The sequence below is a fragment of the Jatropha curcas genome, chromosome 6, assembly GCF_041381405.1.
Source record: "Jatropha curcas cultivar XTBG-Jc1 chromosome 6, XTBG_Jcur_1.0, whole genome shotgun sequence".
In the NCBI taxonomy this organism is placed as follows: domain Eukaryota; kingdom Viridiplantae; phylum Streptophyta; class Magnoliopsida; order Malpighiales; family Euphorbiaceae; genus Jatropha; species Jatropha curcas.
Window position 1 is genome coordinate 1,325,044 of NC_143156.1, and position 20,605 is coordinate 1,345,648.

Here is a 20,605-nt window from a genome sequence, read left to right on the forward strand (position 1 = left end):
TGGATTACTCAATAATGCTTAGGTGGAGATTAGGAGCAATGTCCCAATTTTAATTTTTTTAGAGTTTTCTAATTATCAATATATTAATAAAATATTATAACAATAAATAAATTTGAAGTTAGATTTGATATTGATATTAAATCTTTACTTTTTATCTACTCATTTATGTTATGTGATCTTGTAAGTGTAATTTGAATAGAATGTCATTAAAGATCTATCACAATTGAATTGGGAATGAAATAAAAATGTTTTCAAATTTTTTATTTTCTTATATATATATATATAGTAATTAAAGATTTAAGTTTATTTTTTTTATCTCTGCAGGAATATATAGTTATCGTAAAGGAAAAAATTAGACATCATACATGTGAAAAGAATGCAAATTTCCTTTGATAAGAAAAGATTACATATAGCATTTTTTGTTATAATTACTAATTACATGTGCATCTCTTACCCATGTTTTTACTTATTATATATATTTTTTATTTTATTTTTTGTTAAATGAAACATGTGTTTATATAATCAACTAGATTAAAAAATAAAATATCGGTTTCAAAATCTACACGAAGCGCCGGTACAGATAACACTATCTTAAGACATAATTTACATATGTTATTTGTTATTCAAACGTCGGATGGGGGCTTGTAATCAAGCATGTCCCTTGTATTCAACCGAATTGAAGGCCCCATAGATGAGCATATATGTGCGCTTTTCCAATAAACTCCTTTTGCTCCTGATGGCTTGTTTGCTTCTATCGATTTCTGGGAGAATAACAGATGATAAATTAATGTCTATATACTCAACTACAAGACATGTCAAACAATAAGGAAGTGCAAGTTCATATCATACTATTGTAGCAAGTAAGTTTTCCAGGAGGTCATCTTCTGAGAAGTCAGCTTTTCCAAAAGGAATATGAACAATTCCGGTTTTGTCTGCTCTATATTCAACTTTTCCCTTTTTGAACTCTGCTATTGCCTGAAATAAATTAAGAGCAAAGTTGTGTCATAATAGTGATTCAAACCGTTAACTAGAAATAACCCTTATCATAGAGTTCTGAGTTCTGGAAATATAATCCCTTTAAACACTCAGGAGGGAGCGCACACCCCAACCCCCCACCCCCCACCCCGACCCCGGGGAGCTGCCCAGCTTGGAACCCGAATTAGTCAGGCTAATGGACTTTAGATACCGGATGGTTAAAACCAAAAAAAAAAAAAAAAAAAAAAAAAAAAAGGAAACAACCCTTCTCATTATTGCAGATACATTAAAACTTTAATCTCTAATCTACTTGTCTAATTGGTTTTTGTCTGGTCCTTTTGCCTCACCACAGCAAAAAGAATACCACAATATATGGTCATTTTTTTCAAGTACTTGGCAAATCTTAGCCACTTGCAATTGCTAGTTAATTGTGCAATGAAGTGAACTCTCTGTTCTTCCATCTGATTTCATGATTCCATTTACATCTTACTATTGAAAATGCAACCATATATTACATAAAGGTAGGCCTTGAGATATGCAAATGTGGGCTGTGGAATAAGAATTCCAGTTGATAATCAAAATAATATATACAATATAGGGGCAAAACAAGGAAAAAGTAAATTATACCTGAGGTATATTAGTCGTAACTGTACCAGCTTTTGGATTCGGCATGAGTCCCCTTGGTCCCAGAATCTTACCAAGGACAGCAACCTGATGAGGGGTTAAGAGACATTAATAATGCTAATAGAATAGATATAATCCCTGAAAAGAAGAATTCCCAAGCGAACAGACAACAAATCATAGATAATAAACAAACAGCATAAGTCAAAATTTTTCTAGAATCAGAAAGATATTTTCATAATGTTAATTACACAGTAAGGTAGCTAATTCTAACTAATGAGAAGTGAATGAATAAACCAATCTAAATGCAATTGATACAATCAAAACAGACTCTTTCTCCATTTAACCAAATCACGCATGAAACCTAAGGGGAAGCAGTCAAATTAGATTTAACTAAATTAGGATTAAATAACCAGCCTTGCAACTAGAGAACTGATTAGCATAAATACTAATAATGCGTCTAGAAATTTTAATCAATTTTTAAGAGAAAAAGGTTACATGCTTAATTAACCACGCACTCTAGTCTCAAAGATTTAAAAAAAATGTATATCTTGCCTTCAGCATTGTGTCATAGGAATTAATCTTACAAAAGCAGAAGGGCACAGTATAGTAATGTAGATTTGAGTTTAAGAAAGCATCATCCAGACTACAAAATTCTTCATAGCAGCTAATAAATTTATTTTCTCCAATAATGTGAAGCCCAGCCCTCATAAACATAAATTATAAGTGATTAGATTTTCAAATTTAATGTTAACTAAAAAGTTGACAAGAATAAAGATTATATCTTAAGATCATTAAGATATATATGTGCTTAAACAACAATTAGATAAGCAGACCAAACACCTTAGGCATCATGTCTGGAGATGCAATTAATTTGTCAAATTCCATGAATCCTCCTTTTATTTGTTCTATCAAGTCCTCCCCACCAACCAAATCTGCTCCTGCATTTTTGGCTTCATCGAACTTCTCACCTGCAAATATTTAATTTCTTGTTATGAATGCAAAGAACAAGGATAAAAATGTGTAGGACAATGTCAATAAGTGCAATCATCCCGCACCTTTACTTTTAAAGGATCAGAAGAAAAGACCAATTAGAAAGTCTACATATTGTCTTCCCAATTAAATTTATCCTCGTTCAAGCAACTTCTATAAAGTTTCCAAATTCATTTGGGGGAGTCTAAACACCAAACTTAGCAAAGAGATGGCACCAATATTTATCTGAAACTCTGCTCAGCTGAGCTAAAGAACAACCCTGAACTAGTCAGGGAAATATTTCACAGAAAAAGGTAGCAAATGTGTGGTGCATGATAAACATGTGACATAAATTACCTCTCAGGTGAGTTGATATTCTTAACTATCAACAAAATAACAACATCACTTCTAATGGAAAGAAGAAATAATCCAACTATTTCACCATTTTTCTAATAAAAGTCAATACCAAACCTTAATTTTTCCGCCAATGAAGAGTAACAACAACTGAACTAAATATGCATGAGGATGACAAAACTATTCTGAAACAAGACATGTTTTATGTTTGAATCTTGTAAATTTATCACCAAAATTTCCACTACTAATTTTATCCAGTTGGTTACATCTACTGGATTCATCGTAGTAGATCCTTTAGCTTGTTAGAGGGAGAAAAAAAAGTTGTCCCCATAAAATGTCATCACAAGGTCAATGGATCTGTGATTGACCATGCTTCAAGCCCAGTGGCTTTTACATGAGAATATGAGAGTTTGTTGAAGATAATAACTATTTTTAGGCCCTCACTTGCAAGCTTAACTTCTAAGCTAAACGGTTCTTTATGCTCAAAGTTCAATAAGATAAAAAGTTTTGCCACTCTCAACCAAAGGTGGAACAGTTATTAAGATAAAATTGTTTTCAAAACCTTTCCCAGCTTCATTGGTATAGAATTCATCCTATACTGAACTTGAATGGGACAACTACGAATCATACTACTAAAATCTCTAGCAAGGCACTGCTATGTTAATTTTGGGAGTTTAACAATTCAACAAATCCCTAGCAATATTACATAACAACTAACTAGGTTCTTATCCTTTGTCAAATATGTTCTCATTGAAAGCTATGTTTTTCCACAGATAAATAAGACACGAACTTGAAAGTAATAGAATGGTGCAGATACTTCTCAAGCACACCTCACTTAAAAATGGTACAAGTTAGCAAATTGAGTAGAATAGCTACCTTGCGTAAGCACTGCCACTTTCACGGTTTGTCCAGTTCCTTTAGGCAAATTTACCTATGCATAAAGGAAACTAAATGTCAATATACATATGCTTAGGTTGTGAATGCATTTTTCATATAACTTGTCCAAGTAAGAACTCACAGTTGCCCGCAGTTGTTGATCATTATATTTGGGATCAATGTTAAGACGGAAATGAGCTTCAGCTGTTTCAACAAATCTTGAGTTTGCCATTTGCTTCAGCAAAGATATTGCTGTCTTTATGTCATATTCTTGCTTGTTTTCCCTCAGCTTTTGAATTTCCAAGAATCTCTTGGACCTAGTCTGGCATTTCCAACAAAAATGAGCTAAATTCTTGAAAGTTGATACCATGTAATAATCTTCAAAAAGGCAAAAATGACGCTATGAAGATAGTGTTAACAATCCATAACTATAAAAAGTAATGAACAAAATAATGACCCAATCTCCCATCTATTCCTTGAGCATCCTCTGCTCCCTACTATAACAACCCAAAAAAATATACAAAAATTAAAGAATCATCTGGTGAACCCAAAAGTCAATTTCTACCGTCCTGTGCTCCCTGCCGTAACTCTCCACTAAAAGGAAAGAAAAAAAATTCATGTATTGACAGATTTAGGAGATCCAGAAACTGCCTTCAGCTATGTCAATGATAAAGTAGAACCACACATATTAACAATTCCAACTAAAGACAATTTAAAGAATAATTTTTTACACCAAATTCTAAAAGAATGAATTCAAAATTATCCAAGCAAAATCTTCTTTGCATATAAACCCAACAATGACAATAATATTAGTAACATACATTTGCTGTCTCCATCCTAAGGCACTATTCAAGTCTATAGCCTCCTTATTCAATAATAACACAAGCTCAGAATTTACTAATAAAAACATCAACAGCAAAAGATTAAAAAAAAAAAATCAAATGAAATAAAACCCAAAATAAAATGAACCAACTAAAATCAAACAATCAAATCATCCTGAAATCCCAAACTTCAAGAATTATAGAATTCAACACCACAATCTTACCCTGTCTCTCTTCAAAGGCAATAAAGCCTTTCCTTTCTTAGGCTTAGGAGGAGGAACTGTTGCAATAACCACATCACCTCCCTCTCTCTCGTCTACGTCCTCAGAGACCTCAGCCACTTCAGTCTCCGCAGCCAAAGCAGCAGCCACAACCACACTGCAAGATACAAACTTTCCCTCTTTTAGTGTATTCAAATTAACCCATTTGCCTGATTTTCTTTCCCCATTGGAACCCAAAGCGAACCGATGGAGAGAGAAAGGTTTGGGCTTGAAGGAAACGAGAGAAGGGTTCAGGTCTTGTGGGTGTGTCGTGGAGGTGGCGTATGTTAGCATGAGGGAAGATGGTGTGGTACAGCTTGCCATTGTTGCTTGTTTGGCTTAAGCTTTCTCTCCAGAAAAGGGGACTTTATCCCTACATAAATATATATATATATATATATATATATATATATATATACGGTGAGCAGATAAGAGGCCGTTAGGTTCTACTACAGTTTATAGATGCTAGACCATTTTTGTGGCGTACGAACCCCATTTTTATTCTTTCTTTATTTGTTTTTTTTATTTATTAATCTTTATCTATTTGTTTTTAATACATTAAATCATTACAATTATTGGTTATTTTGATGCATTATTTTTCCTCAAGAGAAAAAAATATTAAATTAATTAAAAATTTTACATTAATTATACATTTAAATACCCTTAAAAAAATAGAGATTTATCTTAATTAGGAATTTTACTCAATTAGTATAACTTATTAAGCAATTTAAAAAAGATTTTTACTAATATACAGATTGCAACAATTTTATATTGATACAGATTGCTCTACAATTGACACTTGTCTATGGAAATATTTTATAATAGGTAACAAAACATGTGACTCTATTTGTTTATTTTTATATTTCTTAACTATATTTGTACTATTAATATTTATGCATAATATCAAATTAAACAAAATAATAGAATAAATACATATTTACTTTGCATACTCGATGGAAGAAATATTATGCATAACAATTTTTAATTAGATTTATGCAAATTATCATATAATCAAAATTTATAATTTAACACGATTTAAAGAGATATTATGAAATTAACCTTATATGGTTTGATTATCTATATATATACGACAAGAAAATTAAATTATTTAAAATCTCACTTTTTATTTTAACTTTATATAAATTTGTTTTTCATAATAAAATCTAATTATATGACTCATGGAATATAATAAAATACAATTAATATGGTTCCATAAATAAAACTTTTTGGACACATGGATTTATTAAATATTATAAAAGAATTGGTTTTCTAAATTTAAAATGTTGTATTACAAGATAATGAGTTATCATGTGTATAATAAAATTTAATTGCATAAATACATGCTAAAAATTTTGATAATAAGATAAATAAAAATTTATAATTATTTATTAAAATTTTAAATAATTTATTTTGGATGAATGAACTTGATATATTAGATAATTATATATATGTATAATACCTTCAAACTTGGCCCAAACATGTATTTCTCCAAATTTTAAGAAAGGAATAAAGCTTAATTTGCCTTTTAAACTTGGCCCAAACATTAAATTTGTCCAAAAATTAATGTTTTATACAATTTTTCGCTTGAACTTGCACCGGAAGAACAAAATGCCCAGATTTTTAAGAAATTTTTTTTTATATATTTTTAACTGATAAAATTACTTTAAATTTTTAAAATTAGAAAATAAAAAATTATTTAAAATATAATAATAATTATAATTATTTAAAAGTGATTAGATTAGACTTGTACAAAGACTATAGAGTAGAACAAGGACCATAAATTATATCACACGTATTATGCTCAATCAACTCACCTTATTAATTCGATATGATATTTTAAATTAAGATTGTACTTTTTGATTCTTTGTATAAGTGGAGTATTTGACTTTTCATACAAAAATGTAAAAATTTTTTATCTATATACCAATGTAAATTTTTTTTATTATCTATATTTGGTATATGAATATTGTTCTCTCTTAATGAAAGTTTCAATTTTATTTTTTTTCAAATAGAACTAAATATAAAATTGAAATTAAATTGAATAAAGTTTGATGAAAATGGTCAAATTAAATTAATGGAATTGAGAGTCAATAGTTATAGTCTAGTTGATTTTCTCACTTATGTGTGGAGTGAGATGTTTCGACTAATCGTAATAATTTTCACTAATTTAATGAGTCAAGACCTCGATCCATTCAATTTTTTTTAATCAATCTTTTATGAATAAAAAAAATATTTAATTATGCAACATTCGAGTCGGAAATAATCAAAATCAGAATAAATTTAGTTTATTCCTTGATTTGGATAATTTACTGGCGCTTTGAAAAGAATTAACAGCAAAGATAAGAGATTCACTTCCACATTTAGTCTCATAAAAATTATTAGGTGGACGGTATGGGATCGACGGTCAAGGTCAACGGATTCCAATTCTTTTCCATTTCTAGGTGCGTGCAATGCACTTCCCCTAACCATCACTGCTTTTGCCAATTTCATCTTCACGCGTTTTCCTCTCCTTTCGCCCATCACTTCCTAATTATGGAGCTCTATAATCCTAACTCTCTATTAAGCTCTAATTTAACTTAGATAAAACTATCTTCAATTTTTAATTTATTACAATTTAAATATTAAATTTTATAATTTATATTTAAAAAATTTTACTTTGCATTTTAGATATTTGATTTTGAGTTTAATCTTAGCTTATTAAACTTAAATAATTTTTTTAAATTAAATTTCGAGTAGTTAAGGGTAAAGAGTGGAGACATAAATTTTATTTTTATACATTTTACTATTTCATGTTCATTTTTTTCAATCAATTTTTATAGAGGTTTATAGAACCGTATTTTATTAACTTGTTAAAAGGATATTTAAAAATATGAATTCAAATTTGAATATATTTATAATTTAAAGCGAAAAAAAAAAAAAGATCTGCCATTATAGAAGTTTGAAGTTGGAACTCGAATGATAAAATATATTTTTTGTATTTTAACGTGGTCTCGAGCTTAATAACAGGAGCGTGCGAAATAGTGCGAGTAGAGATTTCATTTTGAAGTCCTCGCGCCATCTCTTTCTCCACCGAACAACAAATTTAACCACCGAACCTTCTCTCTTGCTGACCTCAATCTTTCCGAGTCTCTGAGAAATGGCAATCGCCAACTTCTGCAACATCCCTACGCGCGCCGTCTCTCTGCACTCATCAAACCACCACCGTAGCTATAATACCTTCACTATCATCACTCCTCGTATCATTACCACTAGTAATTCTAAACTCTCTACTCCCTCTCTTACTCGGTCATTTCCCCGTAATCGATTCCATACAACTATCGTCTTTTCCTCTGGTGGAACTGGCGGCTCAGATAGTGGTGGAAGCGGCGGCAGCGGTGGAAGAGGTGGAGGAGGGAATGGAAGAAATGACGGTGACGATGATGCTGGATCCCGCAACCGGACTGAAGCCATTCTGGCATTGGCTGAGGTATATTTTATACGTGTATAACATTTTTGGTGTTTGTGTATGGATTGTAGTAATGAGTGTGGATTTCGTGGAGTTAGGTAGGGAGGTCATTGGAGAGCTTGCCAAAGGACTTGGCGGGGGCAATTGAGGCAGGGAGAGTGCCGGGATCGATTGTGTATAGGTACTTTGAGCTGGAGAAATCGCCGATATTCCGATGGTTACTTCAGTTTGGTGGATTTAAGGAGCGCTTGCTTGCAGATGATCTGTTCTTGGCCAAGGTCGGCATTGAATGTGGGGTTGGGATTTTTACAAAGGTTTGTACTTTATGCTTCACATAAGCTATTTAATTGTGTAGGTATGCAATGCAATTCAATTATGTGAGTTGGATGTAAATTGGTGGCAACTTCAAAAGTGTTCAGTGATTTCTTATAAGCTATTCAATTATCTATGTATTTCTTCTTTAAATTCTATGCGGAAATCTTTCTGTCTTATCTTCCGAAGGATATAAATATAACAAATCACAAACATGCTAATACAGTCCTATGTGGCATGTATATATGTTGTTGTTTTAGGGAAGTCTATTAGAAGATAATATTATCAACTTAGTATGAATTGGTGAAGTGACAGAAATTTCCTAGTAAGAACTAAGAACCTTTGTGGGGGATTTTCATATTATTGTTGAAAATAGCTTTTGTTTTATATGAGCATATACTCATTTGTTTGGATAATTGGATGAATGTACATTCAGGATGTATTGAAGTTGTTATGAAAGTTTGATGCATTAGGTTTATATGGTGCATTCATGGCTAATGCTTCAGCTTCATCTGCAAGGGGATTGATTTGAGCATCTGCAAGGGGATTATCTGTGTTTGAGTTTGTCGCACACCCAATGCTCGAACTTGCTGTTGGGCTAATATATGCTTTTCAAATTTTAGTTCAAGCACTTCATATTTCTAAATGACTTCAAAGTTCTATGTCGTCCTCGTTAAATAGAACCACTCCTCCCTCCCTTTTCCTTTCCTTTTTTTCCTGTTCTCGTCATATGCAAGACAGCAACGCAATGCAGCTCATAGATAATCTTTCTGGATTTTGCTTTCTTTTCAGACTGCTGCTGAATTGGAAAAGCGCAGAGAAAAATTTACCAAGGAGCTGGATTTTGTTTTTGCTGATGTGGTATGGCTATCTTTTGTGTCCTTTCTTTTGTATTCTCCTATAAAGGTTAATTGAATGAGTGCTCTTTGCCCTTATGCTTGTATGAGTTGACTAATATAATCCTATTTCTTATAAGGAAACAAATTTTTTTTTTTTTTTTAAAGGATATAGTAATTCTATATAAACAAAGATGCTTTCAAACAGCTGTGACTTTTGTGGTCAACTTTTTGTTTGTTGTGCATACTGCATAGTGTAACTATAATTGAGGTGGGTGAGCAGAGCTGAAGTAGCAAAAGAAGAAGAGTGCAAACTATTTGCTCCTAGTTGATTTCATAATAAAGTTATGGTACTTGTCAACTATCAAGAAATTGCCAATCATTAGCAGCCATTAGCTCTATGGCTAACTCATATACATTTGACTTAAGTTGATCTTAGCAGAAACCCTTTACAGTCTGATTAGCTTAAGTGAATATAGCTAGCCACAAGCTATACTTGGACAGGTCTTATAAACAATTAATCAGGATACCAGCAACTTTTTTCCAATGCAATAGACTATATTTTCTTCTGAAATAGTTTCTGTTTTAGGTGATGGCTATAATAGCAGATTTTATGCTAGTGTGGCTTCCTGCTCCTACTCTCTCTCTCCGACCACCTCTTGCAGTCAGTGCTGGCTCTATCGCTAGGTTCTTCCACAATTGTCCTGATAACGCCTTTCAGGTTATTGATTGTTTTTTGTGCAATTCTTGGCTGTCAATAGTGTCTAAAGAATATTTCAATGTTAATGTCTGAAATCCTGCATGCAGGTGGCTTTGGCTGGAACATCTTATTCATTTCTACAGAGAGTAGGCGCAATAGTGGTATGTGCCAAATCATGTAAACAAGCTCAAGTAGTCATTTTATGACAATTGCATGACCTATGTTTTTCTTATATGTTTTTCAGCGTAATGGATCAAAGCTATTTGTAGTTGGAACGAGTGCCTCTCTGGTAAGTTAACTCCTTCAATGATCTCAGCTCTTTGTTTAATTGGTTTTCACCTTTTTTAGTTTATTTTTTCTGTACTTCAAAAGTTGCTCAACTTTGGATGTTGTTCTGGTACTACTAGACCTAAGCATGTTGTGATGTCATCAGAGAAGGAAGTTCCGCTATTTTATAATCTCTAAAAACACAATGTAATTTCATTAATATAAACTTTTCAATTGTTTCTTTACCTTCTAATAGTACATGATCCTCCTCTTCCTGCTTCAGGTATTTGTTGTGCCAAAGTCTACTTGTACTATGTTGGAAATTTCGGGGTATCTTTATAATTGTAGTCTTTCTGGGTTTGACTTCAAGCAATGTGAATTTAAGTCCATTGTAAAGAAATGTTTGATTCAGGTTTATTTTGTAACAGTTATGATGTTGAATCTTGCACGAAGATAAAAGATCCTTAAAAATGCTCAAAATTAGTAGTTTGTTAGACTGATAAAAAGATTAGTTGAATAATTATTTACTTGTACAATGCACATGAGTAAATCTTTCCTTGTTTGTGTTTTTATCCTCTATTTTTTTCACATGATTGATGGCAATTCAACTAAAACCAGCCCTCTTCAGATTGGTGTAGGTATAACAAATGTATTGATCAATGCAAGAAAGGCTTTTGATAAAACTTTCGCTGGTGAAGCTGAGGATGTACCTATATTATCTACCAGTGCTGCCTATGGTGTCTATATGGCAGTTTCTAGCAACCTAAGGTAATCTTCTTCCAATTCTTATTCATGAGGCCAACAAGAGGATTATCATCTTCAAATTGTTGGTTTATATCAAAGAGAAGATGAAGTTTTGGGAAAATAAATTTCGTGTTGCAAAACTTTTCCTTCACCTGTTTCTCATGGAAAAATTTTCTTTCCAAAGATTTTTCCCCTTAGATGGAAGAGAAGTATGCAATCGGGGGGATTAATTAATCTTTGCAGGTCAAATATTATTGGGGGAAACAATCATTCATTTACATTGAAGGAAGAATTTTCCCGACTAGAAATCAGTGCATGACATGTATCAAATATTTCTCCTGAAAGTATAAATTCTTAGCCATTGCTACATGATACGTATATGCAAATAGCGGTGACCCGTGTTACTAAATCATTTTTTATCCTTACAAATTTGGGCTGGTTTAGTTGGTATATCTGCATATAATATGTGGGGTCATGGAATTATTTACTTTCATCAAGGAGGTGCCATTGCCTAAACAGGAATAGGTTTACATTTAATTTAATGACTCAAACTTTACTCGTTTAACAGATATCAAATACTTGCTGGAGTTATTGAACAAAGAATTCTGGAGCCTTTGCTACACCAACATAAGGTTATACTGAGTGCAATTTGCTTTGTTGTTCGAACTGGCAACACTTTCTTAGGGTCATTGATGTAAGATACTGAAACTGAATCATATTTGTTATATATCCTCAAAGTCTACAAGACCATTTGCCTGAAAATCTTGTGTTTAATTTATTTACAGGTGGGTGGATTATGCGCGATGGGTTGGAATCCAAAAGATAAGGGAGTGAAGTATATCGGTGTTGATACCATTTGGTTGCTTTCATGTTGTCTGAATAAATGAAAATGATTCTTTGGAATTCTTAGAGGTGAATCCATTTGGTTGCCCCTTTTTTTTTTTTAATTTGGAAGGTAGAAGGTGATTGTGAAAAAGATTTTAAAGAACGCTAAGAAAATTATTTAGAAAATTTCAAATCAAAGGTATACATTTTTTTAGCCATTCAAATTTCAAACAGAACGTTCATCTCAGATGAGATAACCAGCTTCTATAACAGATTATAATTTTGATTATTTTACAGTTCATGGAAAGCCTGCAACATTGATGATGTTAAGAATAACTGACAAACCTCCATCCATATCCTGTTCCTCCCATCAAAAGTCTGACACTCAAGAACAATCAAATTAAACAATTTTCTCATATTGTACATGCCTGTATATTTTCCATTATGATCATATAATCTGCTCACTATGCAACCCAATGAAGAATAATTTTTATTGAAGCAATGATATTTTTGACCATTCACTAGGAAAAAAAAAAAAAAGATAAAGTATTTTTATTAGTTTGGTTCATAAGTGAAGCCATAACTGGACCTAGACAAATTTAATCTCATATTCCAGCTTTATATTTATAGTTTTCGGTATTGGTGTTTAAAATTTTAAAAAACAATTATGAAATGTGAGAAAAACAGATTATAAAAATGTGAGAAAAAAAAATGATGAATTGGGAGCAGATTATGAAATGTGAGAAAAAACAGATTATGAAATGTGAGCAGATTATGAAAATTTATTCCCTTTAGCGTTTGATGAAACGTAGCTAAATGCCCTTCGTATTATTGTCATTCATGGTTGAATGTATCCTTGAATATTTTATAGCTACGTTTCTTAAATGAAGACAGTACTTTTCTTCTGGCCGGATGTCAGTAATTGAGCCTATTCAACCTCTGCATTCCCAGTTTAAAAAAAATAATAATAATGATAAAATTTGCACTCCATGAATTAAGGAAACAAGGAAGAATTTGTGTTACATGAATCAATAAGTTTGCTGTTCAAAAAAAAAAAAAAAAAAAAAAAAAAGGTAATTTCCTAAAAGCTTCCGACTACTACCAATTGGAAGTACCAATTATCATTTTTTTTATCCTTCATCTTCAACTTCAGAGCCGCTGTCTGTTTCTTCCTCTTCACAATCAGTGTCCTTTTCTTCTTCTTCTGGGTCATCATCATACATTTCTTCCTCATCTAGGTCATCATAAGTTTCTTCCTCATCACTATCCATTCCATTCTCTTCAGAATCATTTTCTTCATTTACAGAACGACAAATATGTTAGATACACAGACAAAAAATTAAATAGCTTTGAATTATTTTTAAATTGGTTACCTGGTTTAAAGGCTGATTTCATATCTATCTTGACGCAGGGAATGTTGTCTATCTTCGATCTCACTTGCCTTTTATTCTTCTCATAATTCTTTTTTAGCAGAGGACAATCTATTACATACAGTTCCAAAAGTGAGGGAGGTAGACTGTTTGGGAAGGAGGCAAGCTTGAGGCAACTCTGGAGCAATAGAAGTTGAAGCGAGGCAAGGCTTTCAAAGCCTTTCGTGGAGAGGTATTCGAGATTTGGGAAATCTCTAATGAACAAGGGAGTGAGTGAGGAAGGCAACATCATTCCCATTTCCTCATCTGGAAAGGACAGCACGTCTGGACATCACCTCTGATATGAAGTTGTCTAAGAGATGTGAACCTGTGCAACCCCACAAACAATGGCTTGCAGAAGTTGGACAAAGAAATATCAAGTATTGTGAGGTTGGTGGGTAAACCTTCATCTGGAAAGGATATGTTCCTTCGACAATTATATAAAACCAATGTTCGAAGAGATGTGAGGTTGTGTATGTTATCAGGAAGGGGCTCAAGTTTCAAACAATCTCTAACCTGAAGTAGTTTCAGATGGGTGGTGGGCAACCCTCTACATGGGAAGGAAACAAGACTTAAACAACCAACTATGTTAATCTTACGGAGATTGATAAGCTTGTGAAGGTCGTCAGGTAAAGATTTAAGATTATGGCACCATCTAATATTTACACGTTCAAGAGATGTGTTGTTGCCAAAGCTCTCTGCTATTGACTCCAAGCTTGAACAAAAATCAACCTTAAGGTCTTTAAGCGTGAGCAGTAACTTGCTTGCTGCTGATAATGATGTAAGAGACTCACGACTAGAAACTACCAAATTCTCAAGATGGGGGATATTACAAGAGGAAAAGAAGAATCTTCTTCCTTATCTAGTAAGCTGTGCAAATTCTTGCAATATCTTATCTTCAGCCGCTTAAAAGTTGGAGGTAGCTGGCCTCTTTTAAATGACACCAGAGAATCGCACATGTAAATTTCCATGTCTTCAAGACATGCACTGCTGTGAACTGCATCAGGTAAAGAACTGAGATTCATGCACAGTCTAACCCGAGTAGCTCTCAGACTTGGAGGAAAACCAGCTTCTGGGAAAGAAACAAGTCCTGGGAAACATTCTATTGTTAGAAGTCTAAGCGACATGAGGTTAAGAAAGCATTGCAGCAGGCTTTCACAACAAATTAATTTCACAATTTCAATTTGACTGGTAGCCATATAACTTGTTGGTAGCGTAGAAGGAAATATATCTCCCATGATTTTGCTCAAAGTTGTTGCCTTGCATGAACGCCTCTTTGAGTGTTACGTTATTTGAAATTTCATGGAGTACCAAAGAGTTTTGTGAACCAAAGACATTCATATATCTACAATCCACCTCTTTGCAGTTTCTGATTTCTAGCTTGGACAACATTTGGAGGCTTGGAAGCAAAACCACCATTTGGTCACAGTTTCTAATCACAAGCTTTTTAAATGAAGAAAGATGGCCGGATAAATTTCCTGATAATTTGGGACAATCTTTAATGGTAAGCTCACTCAAGCATGGGAATTCAACCTCACTCGGATTCCATTCTTCCAGTTGAACCATATTCATAAATTGCAGAGTTTCCAGTTTTGGAAAATGATTCATATTTCTGTCCCCATGAAATTCGTGATCCACCCGTTTTATACCATACATTCTTTTGACAACAAGGTGTTTGACAGATGGTAACAGCCCTAGGTGAGGTAAGCACCTGCATTTTTTGCAGTCCTCTAAACATAAGGTCACTAGATTATGGAATGAAGGATCTCCTACCCAAGAAGAAAGTTCCATACCACTGTAGCCTTTTACGGTGAGCTCTTTCAGTTTTCCATGAGGTTGCAGTCCATCAAGTACATCTCTGTCAAGTCTCTCATTTCTCACATCATCATATTTCCATTCTAGCAACAAAGCATCCAGGTCTTTTTTACCTATCAAATTGGCCTCCCTGGCATGTAGAGCATCAGTCACGTTCTCCAACCCAGTAATGCAGAGTGCCCCCCGAAGAAATTTTAAGTTCAGCAGGGCTGATATATTAACACCATCTTTACCCACTGGAAAATAAGACAGAGCGCGGAGATTTTTCAATTCTTTGACTCCCATTGGCATCCCATCCACTACAAATTCAAGATGACGCAGGTTAAGCAAATTTCCCATGCTTGAAGGCAACTTCTTAGATGCCAACATCCCTCCATCAATAGGTTTGTAAGTTGCATAGTGAAGTTACTGACTCAGTTACAATTCTGATTTTAGTGTATGAAAGATTTAGATATCTTAAAGGTTTCAAATCACCAATTGAATCTGGCAACTCAGTGATGTTGTAGTAACTAAAAGATAACACTCTTAAGCACTTAAGCTTTGGTAACAAATCAAAAGGAATTTTATTTGACAAGTAGTTAGTTGAATCCCATATTGGCAAAGGTAGGAATGAAGTTCAAACTTTTTAATCCCATCAAGTTCGCCAGGAATGAAAGAGAAGTGACAAGCTCTATATTTTATGAATTCTTCATCAATCCTTGGTTTATCATCCAAATTGAAGCATGTATCTCCAGCATGTCATTGTGCTAGATCATTCACAAGGTCATGCATAACCAAAAAAGATTCACCATTAGTTGACGGTTGAAAAAGTGATCTACACAATAGCTCGTGAAAATACTCAGCACCTACATCTTCCGTTTCCTTTTCACTATCCACTGGCTGTATCAAACCTTCTGCCATCCATAAAAGGATCAATTCCTTCTCCTCAAACTCATAATCCTTTGGAAATATTGCACAATAGGCAAAACACCTCTTTAAATTTGATGGCAGCTGATGGTAACTTAATCTCAAGACAGGAAGAATGCCACTTTGGTCATTTTGTGAACTCCATATATTGCTGTTCAATATATATTTCCACTCAACTTCATGTTTTGGAGCGTAAGATCCCACCCAAAGTTCTTGCTGCCAAAGGCAAGCCATTACACTTTTCTATGACCTTTTCACGGATGAATTCCAGATCTGGACATGCACTGATACTTCTATTCTTAAAATGCATGTTTGGAAAATAGTGACCAACAGCCATCATCTGAAATATTTTGCAGTTGGTGAAACTCAACGGTTCCCATCATCCGTGAAACAGCTATGCTACGTGTTGTCAGAAGTATTCTACTTCCTGGTGCTCCATCCATGAATGGGGGCCGCAGAACACTCCAATCTTCATAATTCTCGGTCCAAACATCATCTAAAACAATCAAAAACTTCTTCCCTGCTAATTCTTCACGCAATGTTAGCTGAACTTGATTAAGTTCGTTCAGATCGCAGGACTTCATAGTATTCCGACTAAGAATGCTCTTTGTTATTCTCAAAATGTCAAACGCATCAGACACAGAAACCCATCATTTTATATGAAAATGTTGCACTGCCTCATCACTGTATACAAGCCGGGCAAGTGTTGTACTGGGAGGTCGTTGCCATACCTTACTGGATGGCCCTCCAACATTCTCCCTCAAATCTAAGTGATTTCTCTGTGCCGTAATGTCTTGTAATCTGGTGGTTATCTCCTTTATCTTGGTCATCTCAGAATTAAACATAACAGCTCTTGGATTGAAGGCCCTGGCAACAATGTGAAAGAAATTTCGAACCTCACTTGTGCTGGCTCGAGTTTTGTGCTTCAACCGGCGCTGTAAAGATTCAGTAGCAAACTCATCCAAGAAGTCTACCACATCATAAGCCAAGTCTTTGAGCTCCCCAAGCCAGATCTTCACCAATTGCTTTGTTATTTGCTTCTCCTCTGCATCATCAAGCAGAGCTTGAATTCTAGTCAACATTTTTTCCCATTTCTTGATCTCAGCATGGACTTGCTTTCGATCTTGATATTTGGAGCTCAAATATTCCATGGAAACAGAAGCCATCTTTTTAATAAGCAGTTCCATCAAAGCTGATAGTGCAGCCTGTCCAATGAAAGACATGTCCTTGCAGAAACAACAGAATTATAAGACAAGAGGTGGTTGTCTATGAGAAAGATTGAAGTAATTGAAGCAAAGACAGGGAAAGAGGAACAATTGAAGCAATGAAACAAAATAAAGGACAATTCAAATGAAAGACTAGACAAATATTTTATTTTTTGAAATTTCAAAAACTAAAGTTATTCGATATCTTCTTCTTTATCAATCATTAAATAAGGTATGGAATAACTCACAGTAGACGACTTGCAGTCGAAGTATTGTGTTTCTCTTCAATGGGCTCCACAAAATTTGGCATGCCATGAAATATCAGGAAAAGAAGGAAAAAGCTAATCCATGTAAAAGCTAAGTTTCTGTTGGATTTGTTTTACTAAATTTGATAAACAGAAATCTTTTGGAAAGCCAAAAAAGGAAAAGCAAAAAAAAAATGAAATGTTTCTCCGATCAAAATAAGTAAGAAAGCTATTTACATATCTTTTTGTGCTAAAATCTTCCATATTGGTTGCTGAGAAAATTCTAAAAGCAGAGAAGGGAAAATGTTTAAACAAGAATGAGCAGAAAGCCAGAAAGAAACAATAGTATAATATTAAGTACTAGAAATACAAAAGCAGGTAAACATTAACTAAAATCATAATTATCTCAATCTCAAAGGAGAATTCTCGCAAATTAATAAGCATTTTGATCAATTGAAAATTATGATCATTTTGAAACCTGAATTCTACTTACTAAAGTTTCCATTTTTTCTTCTTGTTCTTTTTTTTTTTTTTTTTTTTTTTTTTTTCTTTTTCTTCATTATCTCTAGCTTCTGCTTCTGCTTCTGCTTCTTTTACCTTTCCTTTCAACTTCAAATCGCCAGACTGTAGGAGCCTAAATGTACTTTCTCTTAGATGGCTATCCCTTTTAGGCTCAATTGCTTGTAGCACAGTGATAAGCGGCCGGCATGCCGGTTGCCACGGTGGCGCCGAGGCCGTAGGGACGGAGGTTGAAATGGTGACGTTGTTTGTACTTGCTTGCATGAAGTCGAACTACAAGTCGTACGTGATAGCGTCACTGGGAAAGCAATTTCACAATAAACGAAGCGTTTTATTCTGTAACTTTTGTTGACAAAAACGGCATCGTTTTAAGAATAACTTATTTATTTAGGTCTTCGGGCAAAATAATACCTTTGAGCAAACCCTAAAACTGCAGAAACAGCGGGAGCAGAAAAACTCATAACAATGACGCAGAAAAGCAATCTATTCAAAGGACAGCAGAAGAAGAAAACAATCCCTTCTAATCGCCATGGAAAAGTTCCTGTTATGCGCAAAGGTCTTTTCTTTTTTCCCTCTTTCTCTGTCTTTAATATGCACATCTCTGTGTGAACTAATGCTTAAGAAATATTTTACATAACTTTTATCTACCTTTATGTTTCAGGGAAGAGATTTGTGAAGCCATCTAAGGTGACAAAGGAGATGGATGCTGATAGAGTGAGTTCCATTACCTTCACTTTTGTTTGTTTTATTTTTCTTTGATAAACAACGGATTAAACAAATTTTCTTCTCTGTTGGATTTTGAGTTAATGACATTTACATCACAAGATTTAGGGTTCTGATTAACTAACGGTTTCATGGAAAGAGTCAAGTGAGGAGTGCATATTTTTTTCAACACCCACAATTGTCTTTCTTCTTCCTTTGATGTGGTTTTCCTTGCTTGTAAATTTTCCACTAAAAGGACCATGATTTGACAAACTATTTGAAACCCAAATAAGTTCTGTTCTATGATGATAGGTTGCAGAGATAAAGGACAGTAACATGCATTGGTGATTTTTAGATTTTTTTTTGGACTAAGCTTGGTTAGACAAGAATGGATATTTGTGTTATAATTTGCGTCAAATACTGATTGCCAGCACTCTTTTTACTGTGGGTGATGAGTATGAGCTGACGCCACAGCTCTTCCATTTCTGCAAAACCGATGTGGTTAGTTTTGCAAGCCACATTTTGCTGATATGGAGACATTTCTTTATTTTTTATTGTTTTGATTTTTTCTTAAATAGTGGACGCATACCCATATTTATAGTGAAGATGGAAGCGATTATTATCTCCAAATGATTGATATTGGTTCCACTAGCTTGGAATTAAGATTAGTTGTTATTTTAATATCGACCTTAATCATGCTATGCAATTTTTTCTCTATTGAGAATCCAGCCAGTCTTCTCATACATCTTCGTCTCTTATCCATTTTGTGCATATTTTTTTCTTTCATCTTTTAATTGTCCTATCCTCCCCACTCTTTGCTTTGGAGGAAAAAAAAAAAATTCAAAGCAGGTCTTATGGTTGGAACCCAAGTCCTGCGGCATTTTAAGGCATACTCTTAACAATTTCCCTCCCCCTTTATATTTTTGGCTTCACCGTCTCTATGCTCCTCTCATGTTGGACAATTATGACAATCTGAGAATTTGAGTTTATAACTGGTGTCAAATTGCCTTTTTCTTATTGCAATTTCCTTTTTGTTTCTTGCTTGTTTGAAATGAGTTGACCAATGTCGATGTAATTTATAATAATTTGTTATTCATTTTGTTCTTGTATATTATGACAATGCAGACTGTCTTGCATTTTGATTGCAACCATTTCTTATCTTTGATTTTTTTTTTCCCCCTCTTCCAATATGACCAGGAGCTGAGCAAATTCATAAACCACTGCAATGAGGTGAAAGCAGCCACCCTTGCTAACAAGGAAGGTGGTCAACTAAGTATTGTCAAGGCACCACCCGAACCTGCTGGTGCTGCAAAGAAATAAATTTAGGTGATACTGCAGAACAGAAGTTTTGATATAGAAATTTACATTATCTTGAAACATGTTGAGGACCTCGTCTTATGGTGAGGTCTTGTTCTAATTTGCGTTCACTCCTAGTCCAACCCAGTTAATGTTTGTGTTTTATGTTTTGAAATTTTTGAATGTATAGTAGACTGATTGCTTAAACGAGGTCTAATTATATTTTTTGGTCGACTTGTAACATTTTCTTTGGTAAACTGCTTTTGATATATGACTGAAACAAGAAATTTTGTTCTAATGACTTTTTGTCCTTCCCATCAAATTTTCTTAAGGTGCCATTTGATGTCTTTTGAAAGGTCTCTTATGACCAGTATTTCTTATATAATATATACATAAATGCAGGATTTTTCTTGTTTGCTTTATACATGTCTTTGTAAAACAAACTGACAAAGCACTGTTTTGACTTTCATAGAGGAATATTAACCAACAGTTTGTAGGCA

The 20,605-nt window shown here is 33.8% G+C and overlaps 4 protein-coding genes across 4 annotated transcripts; 2 read left to right on the plus strand and 2 right to left on the minus strand.

The window, feature by feature from the left end:
* Nucleotides 1–513: 513 nt before the first annotated feature.
* Nucleotides 514–5,263, minus strand: EMB3126 (Ribosomal protein L1p/L10e family). The gene is made up of 7 exons (XM_012210226.4): nucleotides 4,844–5,263; nucleotides 3,941–4,120; nucleotides 3,799–3,853; nucleotides 2,440–2,567; nucleotides 1,603–1,686; nucleotides 850–975; nucleotides 514–761 (listed from the first exon to the last, which is right to left on the minus strand). Exons 1-7 carry the CDS (start codon nucleotides 5,201–5,203, stop codon nucleotides 624–626), a joined length of 1,071 nt encoding a protein of 356 aa, XP_012065616.1. The 5' UTR covers nucleotides 5,204–5,263; the 3' UTR covers nucleotides 514–623.
* Nucleotides 5,264–7,901: 2,638 nt separating this feature from the next.
* On the plus strand, nucleotides 7,902–12,226 carry LOC105628749 (protein RETICULATA-RELATED 4, chloroplastic). The gene is made up of 9 exons (XM_012210227.4): nucleotides 7,902–8,345; nucleotides 8,423–8,638; nucleotides 9,429–9,497; nucleotides 10,062–10,193; nucleotides 10,280–10,333; nucleotides 10,417–10,461; nucleotides 11,068–11,207; nucleotides 11,752–11,877; nucleotides 11,969–12,226. Exons 1-9 carry the CDS (start codon nucleotides 8,016–8,018, stop codon nucleotides 12,015–12,017), a joined length of 1,161 nt encoding a protein of 386 aa, XP_012065617.1. The 5' UTR covers nucleotides 7,902–8,015; the 3' UTR covers nucleotides 12,018–12,226.
* A 554-nt stretch (nucleotides 12,227–12,780) lies between these two features.
* LOC110008896 (putative disease resistance RPP13-like protein 1) lies at nucleotides 12,781–17,485 on the minus strand. Its single transcript, XM_020677146.3, is given in 9 exon segments — nucleotides 12,781–13,302; nucleotides 13,382–13,711; nucleotides 13,714–14,259; nucleotides 14,262–14,680; nucleotides 14,682–15,614; nucleotides 15,616–15,847; nucleotides 15,850–16,322; nucleotides 16,324–16,442; nucleotides 16,444–17,485. Coding segments are annotated over 9 exon segments (4,134 nt in total). The 5' UTR covers nucleotides 17,362–17,485; the 3' UTR covers nucleotides 12,781–13,138.
* Nucleotides 17,486–18,504: 1,019 nt separating this feature from the next.
* On the plus strand, nucleotides 18,505–20,403 carry LOC105628750 (2,3-bisphosphoglycerate-dependent phosphoglycerate mutase). Its single transcript, XM_012210229.4, has 3 exons — nucleotides 18,505–18,663; nucleotides 18,769–18,821; nucleotides 20,007–20,403. The coding sequence occupies exons 1-3, from the start codon at nucleotides 18,573–18,575 to the stop codon at nucleotides 20,127–20,129; spliced, it is 267 nt and encodes an 88-aa protein (XP_012065619.1). The 5' UTR covers nucleotides 18,505–18,572; the 3' UTR covers nucleotides 20,130–20,403.
* The last annotated feature ends 202 nt before the right edge of the window (nucleotides 20,404–20,605 follow it).

Bases quoted from the DNA above. Each gene is read 5' to 3' on its own strand.
- EMB3126 (XM_012210226.4), bottom strand. From the start codon at position 5,203: ATGGCAAGCTGTACCACACCATCTTCCCTCATGCTAACATACGCCACC. The intron at 2,568-3,798 runs GTAGCTATTCTA...AAATATTTGCAG, and splicing joins AGTGGCAGTGCTTACGCAAG to GTGAGAAGTTCGATGAAGCC. The intron at 762-849 runs GTATGATATGAA...TTATTCTCCCAG, and splicing joins AAAACTTACTTGCTACAATA to AAATCGATAGAAGCAAACAA.
- LOC105628749 (XM_012210227.4), top strand. From the start codon at position 8,016: ATGGCAATCGCCAACTTCTGCAACATCCCTACGCGCGCCGTCTCTCTG. The intron at 8,346-8,422 runs GTATATTTTATA...TCGTGGAGTTAG, and splicing joins CCATTCTGGCATTGGCTGAG to GTAGGGAGGTCATTGGAGAG. The intron at 11,878-11,968 runs GTAAGATACTGA...ATTTATTTACAG, and splicing joins ACTTTCTTAGGGTCATTGAT to GTGGGTGGATTATGCGCGAT.
- LOC105628750 (XM_012210229.4), top strand. From the start codon at position 18,573: ATGACGCAGAAAAGCAATCTATTCAAAGGACAGCAGAAGAAGAAAACA. The intron at 18,664-18,768 runs GTCTTTTCTTTT...TTTATGTTTCAG, and splicing joins AGTTCCTGTTATGCGCAAAG to GGAAGAGATTTGTGAAGCCA. The intron at 18,822-20,006 runs GTGAGTTCCATT...CAATATGACCAG, and splicing joins AGGAGATGGATGCTGATAGA to GAGCTGAGCAAATTCATAAA.